This window comes from Anoplolepis gracilipes, chromosome 13, assembly GCF_047496725.1.
Source record: "Anoplolepis gracilipes chromosome 13, ASM4749672v1, whole genome shotgun sequence".
Taxonomy (NCBI): Eukaryota; Metazoa; Arthropoda; class Insecta; order Hymenoptera; family Formicidae; genus Anoplolepis; species Anoplolepis gracilipes.
In genome coordinates this window covers 5,361,433-5,375,157 of record NC_132982.1, presented here as the reverse complement: position 1 = coordinate 5,375,157, position 13,725 = coordinate 5,361,433, and the positions used below count along the sequence as shown (strand labels likewise).

The window sequence follows — 13,725 nt, the reverse complement described above, 5'->3', positions numbered from 1 at the left end:
GATTCGATATTTATTTATCAATTTTTTATAGCGAGACATATATGTAAGTGAATTACAGTAAATATGCTCTACCTTGTTTTTGCCTCTGTTTACTTCATTTTTATTCATACGACCAGTAATAGCTTATCGACAAGATGACGATGAACATAAGAGCATATGACGAGGCGACCAAGAATTATTCGCGCATAAGTACGCGTGACGCGCACTAGTTTGGCCGGAAGGATATAAGGCCATAGATTAATATTAATAGATAGACTGCGCGTTGTGAAGGCAAAAAGTCAGTATTAATAAGAGAGAAGAATAAAAAATTTAACATGTTTTCTTTGTTCGATTCCCTTATTAAGTATAATAATAATTATAATCCAAATGAAAGAAGCATTCGATTTTTTCTTGTCCCTTTTTTTTCTATCGCTGTCTCTTTTCCTTTCAACGGAAAGACGCAAGTCCATCTAGATAAGTCTACGATCTATGGTTACGAAGCTGAACCGATGACTCGACGAGTGCGTCGCCAGATGACGCTCGACTCGCTCGCCGCTTGGCCTCTATTGGCCGGCGCGCGGTCACGTGATACGACCGCGGGACGCGTCAGTAGCGCCAAGCGCATTTGGCGGGCTCGTCGCGTTTAGACGGCGTCGTTCGTGACTGCTCGCGAGTCTTTCGTGCTGTGTGTGTGTCGAATATCCACGTCGCGCAATGGTGAGTATCCGCGTGTTTTTGACGCGCTCGACGGCCATCCGCGACCGCTGCCGATGTCCCCGCGCGCCGCCGAGTCTTCCCCGTCGACTGACGGAGTTTCGCAGCTGCATCTCGCAAATTAACCGTGATTTTTGTGTCCGAACAGGCTGGCGGTAAGGCGGGCAAGGACTCTGGCAAGGCGAAGGCGAAGGCGGTCTCGCGCTCGGCTAGGGCCGGTCTGCAGGTGAGTTGCGACGACGTTGAAAGCGTACGGGTCGGCGGAATCGATTCGAGTGAACACGCGTGCCCTCGGTTCGCGCCTACCCGACCGATTAATGTTTTCCTCGTCTCCTCGTGCGCTCCCGCGACCTTGCAGGTTAAAATCATCATGGTTGGCGCGAAAAACCCGGCCGACTCTCGAGACCGCTAACCGGCGAAGCGCTTTTCGCCGACTCGTAGCTCGCCCGGATACGCCGGAAGTGCGCGCGACGGTGCCGCGTTTCTCGCTCTACACGCGTCACGCCGAACCTTCGAGAAGTCGCGAGTGCGAGACGCTTTATTTTTCGAATACCTTGCGTGCGGCTCGCAACCGTTTTCAAACGCGCGAGTACGACCGGACCGGTTCTCCCCCGTCCGATCAATTGCTCCTTCCCCGGCAATCGTTTCGATGCGATTATTCGACCCCGTCACGACCTCGGCGACGCGCCGTAAATCGACCATCAATTTTTGCCGCTCGTCGCGATCGCGCCAATTCGACTTTTTTGTACAGCCTGAGCTGCAAGCGACGCGAGCCAAGCGTCGTTTCCGTTCGCCGTTTGTTGTTTCCTGTCCCCGCGGTTGTCATCGATACACTCGACGCCGGCTTTTTTTTTTTTTTTTTTTTTTTTTCTTCCCTTCTGCACTTGTACCGTATTATGTTTATCGCGATGCGAGTTGCGAGTTCCTCGATATCCTCGAACGCGCGTGCATATCGCCGTTTTATCCGTTGATTAATCAGAGTGCCGATTGCACGGAATTGTATGTGATTCTGCGGATCGAACCGGCGAGGCGCGAGAATTGCAAATTCGAATGGTAGGGTCTGTCCATTCGTCGATCGCGCGTCGTTTTAATCACGATTATCTCATTGATCGGCTCATCGTTCATCATGTTGAACACACATAAAAGGCACCGCGATTTTCGAGTTCATCGTTACGTTAGATTCGTTCGTCTTGTACGAGGTATTTCTCTCCTCCTTCCTCCTTCCTCCTGCCATTTGACGTTATTTTTTACTTATACTTTCGTGATTCGTGCGGCAAAACTTCATCGATCGAAGTCGAAGTTATTACATAATACAGAACGTGTTCAAAACAATCACATTTAGCGGGAAAAAATTTTGTTTTTTCCTCTCGAAAAACTGATATAACTTTTCTTTATCACACATATTTAATTTAAACGTAATTTTCTACTTAATTTATAATTATTATAATTATTACGTGGCTGTAATATTAAATTAGACTTGATATAATTAAAAATTAATATTATTTTAACTATTTCGTTAAATCTGGTTGCAAAAAAAGTTAACGGTCAAAATACTTTTCTAATGATTTTAGAATTTTAAATTTACATTCTCTCTGTTTGATTTAATTATAGGTCAGTGGAAATTACCTAGAGTATTTTCAATATTTAACATTTTCCTTCATTATCACGGGTGATAAAAAAAAAAATGGAAAAATAGGTGTCTATGAATTAATGTTATCGCCATTTCGGAAGAAAAAGAATTATAGCAATCGATTTTGTTTTCGATACGTTATCGTGTATGTCCTTTCCACTGTGATTAAAAAATTTTTAATTGCAACACTAAAGCACAATCTGTTCTTCAAGCGGTAACTAAATGTTTGTTTCGATGATGTCACATCGATGAGCAAAATCCATATTCACTTTTCACATTTAACGTTAACGCGGTCGAACGTTCTTTGTCTACGAAGATCTTGTACGGCTACATTTAGCTGATTTAGCGCTAAATGCGGCATGTGAATAGGGATCTGAAGTGGCGGGCACCTACGCTACGAGTCGATATTACTGCGCGATAATTTCGTCGCCAATAATATTTGGCAAATAAGATTACTTCGAGATACAGTTTGCACACTCCGGAAAGAGATCATCCGTCCCGAGACATTTCGCTAATGAACGTCAAACAAATTAATCGTACTTTGAAATATACAGGTGTACAGGAGGATGTACAGAAATTATTTACATTAAAGAAGTTTCAATTATAATAAAAGCCACAAGCTTTTAAGTGCTAGTTTCTAATAATTTTATTCTACTTTATTTAGTTTATTTAGAATTTAAATATTTCTACTATTATGATTCTCATCGAATGATTCCTTCATGAAAATACGGGCGTGTTTCGAAGAAGATAAAGTTTTAACTAACTTGTGGACTATATACATCATATCTTATATATAATCTTATCTCAAAGTTAAATGTACTATGATTACAATAATATTGAAAACGTATATAATGTTCGTGTAATATAATCTGATGAGTAGATATATATAAAAACACTAGAATTACACATATAATAAACACAACATAAAATTCAAGTTTATTTTGATCAGTTTGAGTTTCTTAATTAAATAGCCGCTCTAGATTCTTATTCTCATCGCGGTTCCAGTCTTATTCTACAGAATATTTCGACATGTCGATCGCGTATTTGGTATCAGCGATGACAAAATTATTGTGCAACAATATCGACCGTGCTTGGTGAGGAAGAAGGGGGAGGGAGGAGGGGGAAACCAGCCACTTACGAGAGTGTCGTGCAATCGACACGCGAGAGAATCCACGAACGGAATTTTAGAGCAACGGTCGGGATGCGCCTTAGAGCGAGATTCTGAAACGCGTCTCTGTCTCTGGGCGTACGTCGGATGACGAAACTTCATGCCAAAAGCTGGAGAGAGCGAGAGAAGGAGGGAGAAAGAGGATAGAGGCAAAGGCGAGAGAGCGCGCGAGAAAGAGACAGACAGAGAGAGAGAGAGAGAGAGAGAGAGAGAGAGAGAGAGAGAGAGAGGAGAAACAGCGAGCCAAATCGTAACCGCTCGATATTCGTAGCGTGAGAACGAGGCGAGGTCCGATAATTCGCGCGTTTTCGATGATCAGCGAGAGAGAGAGAGGAGAAAATTTCCCGCTCTCATCGGAGAGGAATAACGCAGAGACACAAAGCGACGGCGAGATATACCGCGAAATGACGAGGCGGAATGTGTACGTTCGCGTTGTTGTCACGAGAATGGAACCGGGTCGGCGACGATACGACGATACGACGATACGACAGCGACGGCGACGATTCTCGATGACGCTGGACGACGATCGGGCGGACTCATCGTCTCGGTCGCGGAATGAATACGGAAATCCGTATCATCGTTTATCGCTCAATATTGAGCCTCGGCCGAGAGCTAAGGAGCTGCTGACGCCGTGACCGATGGACGGATGTCGCGTGGACGGTTAGTAGACGCATGCGTAGATCTCGTCCGAAAAACATTCGGCTCGACGTCGATGGTATGTACGAGTTCCGACAGAAGTCACTAGACGCGTCGTCAGTGGCGAATTAAGACACACGATGGCACCAGGTATAAATAAAAATTCCAATAAACTTCCAATAAAAAGTAATTAATCGAAACTATTTTATTTATTAGTTTCGTTGTGGATATCATGTACATATATATATATATATATATATAAATAATCAAAAAGTATTAATTTCTGCTTTAGGAAATTGTATCACACACTATAAAGAATATTTCAACTATTAATTAATATTATCATTTATAATTGTCACATATTTAATATATACTTGTAGAAAATATTTTAATACAAAACTTTCCGATAATAAAAAAGCTGTTAATCCAGTAAATTATTGATTTTAAAATTAATATATATAAAAGACGAAAAAATATACATATAAGAGACAACACAGAGTAGCAAAAAAATGTTCAGTCAATATTAAATATTTTAAATTTTTTATATAAAGACTTATATATATATATATAATTTTTTGATAAGATTTATAATAATATAACTTTAAATAAAACATTTTGAGCATTAAAAAATTCATAAGAATTTAGAAAAACATCTTCGGAAATTGTTTCTTTAAATCGATGATTATGAATATATATTAATTGAGAGTGTTGAGAACTGTGTTCGTTTCAAACATTATTTACATTATTTCCGCGATCCGCTAAATGTATACGTAAGGATGTTCTTTAGCGTGCGACGAACGGCTGTTTGTTTTACCAAGAAACGCGTAAAATGATCTGTCTACTCCTAAACATATTTTTAAATATATCTAACGCATTACGAATTGCTTCACAATTTTTGGTGAATATAAACAAAGATTTATAAATTTAAATAAAATATGAATTTTACATAAATTTCCTTTTTTTATTTATTTTTTTGTTAAATCTAATACAGTTTTCAAATGCTTTCTATATATTAAAAAATATTCTATATAAATACACAGAATATTACTGAATAATATGGTCTAATTTTTCTTTGATTTTTAAAATTACATCTGTTATTCATCGTGTCAGTTTTTACAGTAATGTTTGTTTTATTTGTTTTATTGTTTTATTGTTATTTAATTTGTTTTAAGCCTTTGGTAGAACAAGAATGTGTTTTATATATATTGTGAATATGTTACACGATTCTATTTTTATTCTTTTTTTTTAACATTTTTATCAAATTTAATATGGCAATCTGAATAAATATATTCTATATATTTCTATATATATTCTATAAATAAATCTAAATGTACAAATATTATACATTTTGCTTTTTTATTTCATATATCTGCCATCCTGTGTTATTGACAATTAGATAAATAATAACATTTTATGAAATTCTCAAAACACATTAGGTAAGAAAATGTAAAATTATTCAGTTCAGAGGCACGCAAAAATATTTTATGTATAATATTCAAGAGAGAGAAAAAAATATGATGTAATATATTTATCAAATTATCAAATTTATTATAATTACGTAGTACGAATACTCCGCGAGTTTTTTAATTTATAATTTAACGACACGTGTAATCAAACTTTTTGTACCATGTTACGTACATTTTTGCGATGTCACAATGTTTGACGTTAGTTTTTTCATCGGTCTTTAGAAAAAAAAAGAAAAAAAAAAAAGTATACTAACTGTCCAATTACGAATACGTTCTTGTTTCATTTGACTCGCGTCCGGAGTAAAAAAGCGCAGCTAATTTAGTACTTTATTGCAGTTCCCAGTGGGCAGAATTCACAGGCATTTGAAAAACAGAACCACGAGTCATGGTCGAGTAGGCGCTACTGCGGCAGTGTATAGCGCAGCCATTTTGGAATACCTCACGGCTGAGGTAAGTGAATGTATGTATGTATGTACGTGTGTACGTGTGTGAGTGAAAGAGAAAGGGGAGGGGAAAGAGAAAATGCAAGGAAGATTGTAACTGAAACTGAAACTCTTTGCACACATTAGATCGAGCATATGTGTCAATGTAATAACATAAAAATAATGGTCGAAATAAAACCATTTACACAAAATGATTCTTGAGCCATTAAGCGAAGAGAAGCTGAAATATATATACAGGGTATAAAGAGTAAGTGTTATAAATAATAACGATGAAATATATGGAATCATATAAATTGTAAGAGTAAGGCCAAAGATCAAGAAAAAGCTTAATATTCTCAACATTAGAAGATTGTTTCGATTATTCTTAACGCGCTCGCAAACACGCATTAATGCTATTAATATCATTTATGTGTTTTTTTTGCTATTGCTGCATTTAATAATTCATTTGATATAAATGTAAATTTTCTTGAAGTTGACTATATTATTTGTATTGTCTATAATATAGTTAATTAAACATAAATACATTTAATAATTAAATATTTAATAACGTTTACGTCAGCGCAACACGAAAAAAGTAAGACAAAGAGATAGTGAATAATGAATAAAGGAAAAAAAAATACAGATACATGATAGAGACATCTGTTATGAACAGCAGCGTCACAGTAGGATACTTGAGGGCACTGTAGTCGCCAAAATAACATGGCCGATTTCCCCGCGTTATTTAAATGAAATATAATATGGTTAATTAAAGATGTCACGACATTACATACTTTTTGAAATTCAAATTTCTATGTCAGAAGTTTATTTCATTTGAACGAACAATAATTTCGTAAAATTTATTATTTTCTTTTATTTTTTATGTGATTATAATTATTGTCAATATATTGTTATATACACGCTTTGTATTCATTGCATATAAAATTAATTCCATGATTTATTTACACAACATTTTTTTCTTTAAAAAATATTGTTATGTAAACAAGTAATGATACCCAACATTGTAAATGTGTATGTTAGTTATAATAATTATTAAAGGGAAAAATAGGAAATGAGAACATAATAATGAAAAAGAAAGTATTAAATAAATGGATTTGAGAATTACTTGTGCAATAGTTTTGCTTTTTCAACTGATACAACTCATACAATTCTACTTTTTGTTAAACTGAAATTTTCAGAATTTAGAATATTAATCTTCCAGACTGTAAAATTGAAATAATTTAATATAGATAAATTATTTTATGTTAATAAAGAGTATTATAAAAATAAGACACTAAGAGAGAAGAAAAAGATTACATATATATTAATATATATTAATCAATCAATCAACTTATGAAAATAATAACTTTAATTTATACCTATCAATGACAAGAGTTTAAAGTAAGAACAGTTATATAATTAAATCTTGATAGGTAAATACTATATGATACTAAGATACTAATAAAAACAATATTATTTTTAAATATTTTACACAGAAAGAACAATTTATATTTATAAAATTAATATTATATAATTGAATTTTGATAGATTAACAGTAATGTGTTAGTGGAAATAATATTTTTAAAAGTGTATTACAGTCGTGCTTTAAATAAGTTTTTACTGTTAAACTTTGATAGTTAATATACTTTATTAAATAATTATAATTTTTTTGTTTAGGTGTTGGAGTTGGCGGGAAATGCATCAAAGGATCTGAAAGTCAAACGTATTACACCTAGACATCTGCAGCTTGCTATTCGTGGTGATGAAGAATTAGATAGTCTCATTAAAGCAACTATTGCAGGAGGAGGTATATTTCTTTTATTACTATTGTTTTCGTATAACATAACTTATATTAATTATTATATAACTTACTTATTAATATATAACCTAAATAATTATTATTTATACTTTATTATTAATTGAGCTGATAATAGAATGTATATTTTCTTGTTATCAAAGTTTCTATATACAATTTTTATTGTAGAGAATTTTAATATTTTTCTTCATATATAGTTTACATTAAAACAAAAAATAAAAATTAAATTAATTATTTAAAATGTTTTATATAAATTTAAATAAAATTAATTTAAATTTAAAATTAATATTTTAAAAATGAAAAAAATATATAATTAAATATATATTAAATTAAATATACGAAAAATTTATGGATATATGTTTTTGTTTGATTATAGGTGTCATTCCACATATCCATAAATCACTTATTGGAAAGAAGGGTTCGCAGAAACCAGCATAATTTAGAGATAATTAATATTGAACATTTCAAGATTCATGGGCAAATGGGAGGAGGAAAGAGTTGATCCAGTGTTTGTTGACAAAGTGTACCTAGGTTACTAAATCGATGACGAGACTGGCGTGATATATACATAGATATATATATAGATATATAAATAAAACAGTATATTGATATATAATTTAATATAGATAAAAATGAGAGTAAAGAAAAAGACAAATGTTCATCACACAATTCACAAATGGGCAAGACAGGGAGAATTGTAGACCGAGAGTAGGAAATTTTTAGTGTGTTGTGAGCGATGCGTTGTAGCATGGCTTGCTCGAGATAACGACAGTCTTTGGTACAGTTTGCAACTTACGAACACTGCGGAAGCATCAGAAGGCGTGTGAAAACGTCTTCAAATTACTATGTTTAATTATTTACGATATACTGCGGACAAAGCTATCGATTCTTTTCGAATCACTTGCTTAGCTTTATTTCATTTAAGTCGTTTTTAAATTGCGTCACGTACAAAGACACGTCTAATTAATTTGTTAAAGTATCGCTTTCGACAACTTGTTTTCATAAAAATATTGACTCTGCGTTATCAATTTAATTCGTTGTTTATCGTTTAATGAGTTTTGGTATACTTTAAATTTATCGCACACACCAGCGTGCGATATTCAAACACATAGATTAAGCAGTAAAGATTTCCTTATCGTCGGCTTCGTCACAGCGACCAAAAAAATGCAAGGCGGACGTTTACACATGTGACTTCCGAGTTCACGACTCGAATGACTCCACATTTTGCCAAATGCGTATAGAAATATATGATAAAGTTTTCAGTCTTCAAACTATTTAAATATTATCTTAAAATCTCTTTATCACTAGTACACAAGTTTTTTTGCGCGTTTTTCCTATTAAGATCACAATACAGTAATTATAAAGGTTCATAATTCCAGAATTTTGAAAGTTTGAGATTCAAGATTATACAGAGAATTTTTAGTTAAATATAGAAAACTAATGTAACAAAACAAATATCAAATATTTTATGCTTCAAACTTGTGAAATTAAACTTTTCATCTTGATAAAGAAATGGGACTGTAAATTGTTATTTACTTCTATTGCAAATTCTTTGGTCATTGCAATCTTAATAATAGCGAAGACTGACACTTCAATTCTTGTAAAATATAATCCAAGATAGACATAGAAAGTTTATTAGCACATATAAGGATATGCGACTTTTTATTTTTGCTTCAATGATTTTTCTTTTTTACTTCGATGTTTGTCTTCTTCATTATGGTTTAAACATAATTTTTAGTGTACCTTTACGGAATAACGCACCGTATATTAAACACAAGCCATATGTAAAACGTTCATTTTTTCATAATAAAAATAAATTTTATTACTAAATATTTCTTCACATAAGTTACAAATTATTATAATATTTTACATAAAATTTTAGTTTAGAAAAATATAGTTTATTCTGTATAAAAAGAAGAGAAAAAGATTTATTTCCACAAGAGGGATGTAAATGAAATAAAGAAACAAAGACCAATAATATTGCTATAAAAGGAAAAAATTGCATGTGTGTTTCGTATCGTATATATTTATACGCTTAGAATGGAAAAAAAAAATGAAAGAAAGCATAAGCGACTCAGAGTATATATATATATGTATATCTCAGGTTTATAAATAAGTCTGAATTTTTTCCATTTGATAGTATCTGATGAAACATAAATACGATCTTGTCATCGATACCTGACCGTCACGCGAACGTATATGCCATCTGGTGAGCAATGTCTCAAGTTGTGGAGGTCCCCGCCGGCGGCTCTTTCGACGAGCTGCTCGCCGGCGAGATAGATGAAGGAGGAAGGAGGCAGAGAACAGCGCGCGCCGTTGGTGAGCGCGAGCGAGATAGAGGGAGGGGAGAAGGCTCGAGCTCCCCACTCCTCACTTGCGGCGGCGCGCGGCGCAACGTTCAGAGTTGTAGTCGCCTTTCACGGGTACGGTCGTCAAGTCGGTTGCCCAAGCGGGGCTGGAGTAACATAAACGTTCGCGATCGCGCTCTCGCCGAGAGTCTGAGTTCCGGAAATTCTGCCAGTCGCCGCCCGGTGAGTTGTTCGATCTAGGAGGACCGATCGCGACACGCAGGCATTCGCGTGTATCTCTTTCGCTCTCTCTCGTCGCGAGACCGAAAGCCGAGAGCCGAGAGCCGAGAGCCGAGAGCCGAGAGCCGTGCGATCCGGGCTCGCGTGGAACAGGAGCGAGAGTGTAATATATATGCCGGAAAAGGACGCGAATATAATAGACATATTTCTTTTCGCGTCTCGTGTCTCGTGTCTCGTGTCTCGTGCGACACACAGAGAGGTAGAGAAAGACAGACGCGCGTCTCATTCTTGCGCGCAGCGGTTTTCAAAATCGTATATTGTCTTGAAGATAGCCGCGTCTGTTTCGCTCACTTGCTGCTGTGTCGCACGGACCGTTGCCGGTGTTTACGTGTCATACTCGTCCGCGTTCGCGCGCGATTGTTTTTTTGTCATTTGGCGATCCTCGCTCGCGATCAGTGCTTGTCGCGCGCAGAATTCTTGAGAGTGGAGAAAAATAATTGCCGTTCGAGAAAGAAATCTTTCTTTTTTTTTTCCTCTCGTATCGCGTACTGAACTCGGTTTCGGAGCATCCGTTGAAGCCGGTCTCTTTATCCGCGACTAAAGTCGTTCACGTGAATCTCTCGGGATCTCGAAAAAGTGTAAATTTTAAATAGTAATATAATGATTTGAACACGGAAGAAGAGGTGTCTTTCATACAGATAAGTCCTCCTTTTTCTCTATATATTGTATTTACATTGAATGTGTTGACATTGACGTTTACGATTGATAATTGTCAAGTGTTAGACACAAAAGTTAAAGATGTAGTAAAATTATCTTATATGTGTATTTTTATATATTATTACATATTATTATTAAAATATATGTCCAATTAATAACACATAGATTTTAATATTTATAATTATTATAACTTCTTGATATTTTCTTAATATTGTGAAAATTGAGTTTTATTCACACACAGAGAATATTTATATTTGGATAAGAGAAATATAAAAAAGAAGTAGTTTGCGACAGTATGATGAAAAAAATATTAACATGATCTTGTTCTAATCTAAAACATATGAATTATATATTAAAGTACTTTTATTATATTTAAAATTTTTCTTTCTCATTATATAAAATATGGATATATCATAATTGATAACATTTTCTTGCAAAACTATGCGTAATTATTGATAATATAATAAATTAATAAAAAAGAGATATATAATATTTTTTATCGAATTTTGTGAATGTGAAAAGCAAGTTACAAAATGTCGATTGTTCTTTTTTTTGCATTGGATTTTTGCGATAAATATTTAATATCGGTGATAATATTCGTTTTTTATTGTATTTGATGATTTTATCTTTTGGCACTTGCATGAAAATTTTTACGGGTGAATAATATAATATTTGATATTTATAATATTATTTTTCTTTCATATATTTTTAAATAACATTAATGTTGTAATGGGTCAATTTTTCTATATAATCTGTTAAATTTTTTATTTAAATAATTTAATTATGTCTAAACCAAAATGGTTATTTATTAATTATTCGCAGCAATAAAAGGATTAACGAATATGTGCGCATAATTATGTTCACATCTGAGTACAAATGAAAGAAATGTAAAAACAATCTTTGTATCTAAGGAATTGAGTAAATCATGGTACACGAAATCTCCGCTTAATTGGCTTGATCTTTTAGAAACATAATCGACAGCAAATAATTCAATCAAAGTGTAATTTCTTTAGTTCTTTTTAATCCTTCGAGTACGATTTTATCTTCACTTATTCACGATGCCTAACGTCTTGTCTTCACTTATTCACGATGCTACGCAACGAAATTGGACAGAGAATTGAATAAATAAAACTGTTTGTTTGCCTTTTAGCTAAGAATCAAATTAAGAATTAAATTGAAAACAAAATTAGATTATATATAATAGATTCTACAATAGATTCTTTTCTCTTTAAATATTATATGTGTCACATGCAAATAGAACAGAAAAATATTGATATTTTATACGTGTAAAATACGTGTAAATTCGTGCGGGAAAAATTTGGAGCGAATCAGATGAGTAAATCTGAATTTGTAATTTTCAAATTTCGCGCGCGATGGTCAAGGACGCGCGGCTAAATTTTGGTAACTCGAGCGAGGATTGCCAACGTGACGACAAAAATCGCGACGTCGAATTTTACGGTTCGCGCGAAAAGTCGGCGGGAATCTTCGTGCCTTTCGTCTCCGCTCAAACAAAATTCGCGAAAGACAACATCTTCTGTTTCGAAGGCTGGTGCACGTCGCCATCGCCGTTCGGATTCCTGGCATGGAATGATCTGCTCGCCGTAACTCTTCCCACGCAGAACGACCGGCCCAGGACTCTTCGAGGATGACGGGCAGACACGCGGAACGAGCTGTCGCCGTTCGGTGAGTTCCTTTTCTTTTTACTTTTTGCAAAACGACAGCATTTATATAAATAACGCGGTAAATGCGTTCGCTTCAGGTTCAGACGTAAAATTTCTTCGTTTTAACTGCACTTTCTTGTATTTTTTCTATTTCAAATGGAAAAATTATCTATATCGGATCAAATTTTTCAGAGAGAAGGAAAAGAGAGAAGCAAAGCGTAGAAAGAGCAATTAAAACGAACAGATCTATAAACAGATATAGGAGGAGACTACGTACAAAGGCTACGTAGAAAAAGAGGAAAATATCTATATATATAGATTATATATACAGATTTTGAATTTATTTTCACGATCATATTTCTTATTATAATAACTATCTGCGGAGTATAACGAAAAGTTCAATATATTTGCCAATAATATTTTTCATGACTGATCTGTATGAGAAATAGCGTCTTCTGCCACTCTCCCTTTTCTCGGAAAAAGATATTTGGATTAATGTTTTAAGACTAGAGAATTATTTCAACTATATTGCAGATATTTTGGGATTATGTATTTTTTTAATATTCTTTATATGAAGCTATTAAGTAAGAATTACTCTATTCCAATAATATATAATGTAAAAGTCTATTTTAAATATCAAATCGTGTCCTAAAGTAGATCGGGTGAATTATAGACACTTGTCTCTCTGAACCTTTCCATTTTATTTTTATCGTTAATAGCAGATTTCTTAAATAAAAGAGTGAAAGAGAGAGAGAGAGAGAGAAAGGCCCGTATTGAATATTTTTAGAATTAATAATTAAGTTAAAATTCTGTTAAAGCAAAATTGGTTTAGATCTAAATAAAGATATATATATATATATATATATGTATGTATGTATATAGGTATGTATGTATGTAAGGTTTTTTTATGTATATTAATTCTAAAAATGAGCTTTAACAGAGTTTTAATTTAATTGCTAATTCTAAAGATATTCAATATTGCGAAATGATT

At 34.1% G+C, this 13,725-nt stretch overlaps 2 protein-coding genes across 4 annotated transcripts in view; both read left to right on the top strand.

Annotated features, from left to right (window-relative positions):
* Positions 1-583: 583 nt before the first annotated feature.
* On the top strand, positions 584-9,660 carry His2av (Histone H2A variant). The gene is made up of 5 exons (XM_072904618.1): positions 584-696; positions 842-919; positions 5,930-6,043; positions 7,690-7,819; positions 8,205-9,660. Exons 1-5 carry the CDS (start codon positions 694-696, stop codon positions 8,264-8,266), a joined length of 387 nt encoding a protein of 128 aa, XP_072760719.1. The 5' UTR covers positions 584-693; the 3' UTR covers positions 8,267-9,660.
* Positions 9,661-10,217: 557 nt separating this feature from the next.
* The window catches only part of Cad87a (cadherin 87A), a 181,390-nt gene continuing 177,882 nt past the window's right edge, over positions 10,218-13,725 (top strand). Inside the window, exons 1-2 of one of the 3 annotated variants that reach the window (XM_072904606.1) lie at positions 10,218-10,359; positions 12,619-12,756. In XM_072904606.1, coding sequence (XP_072760707.1) covers positions 12,719-12,756 — 38 coding nt within the window. In that variant the 5' untranslated portion in view covers positions 10,218-10,359; positions 12,619-12,718. Of the gene's footprint in view, positions 10,520-10,596; positions 10,616-12,618; positions 12,757-13,725 lie in introns of those variants that run through there. The other 2 variants (XM_072904607.1, XM_072904608.1) reach the window with 2 other exon arrangements.

Coding starts and splice junctions, on each gene's coding strand:
- His2av (XM_072904618.1), top strand. Junction 6,044..7,689: donor TGGAATACCTCACGGCTGAG/GTAAGTGAATGT, acceptor TTTTTTGTTTAG/GTGTTGGAGTTGGCGGGAAA. Junction 7,820..8,204: donor AGCAACTATTGCAGGAGGAG/GTATATTTCTTT, acceptor GTTTGATTATAG/GTGTCATTCCACATATCCAT.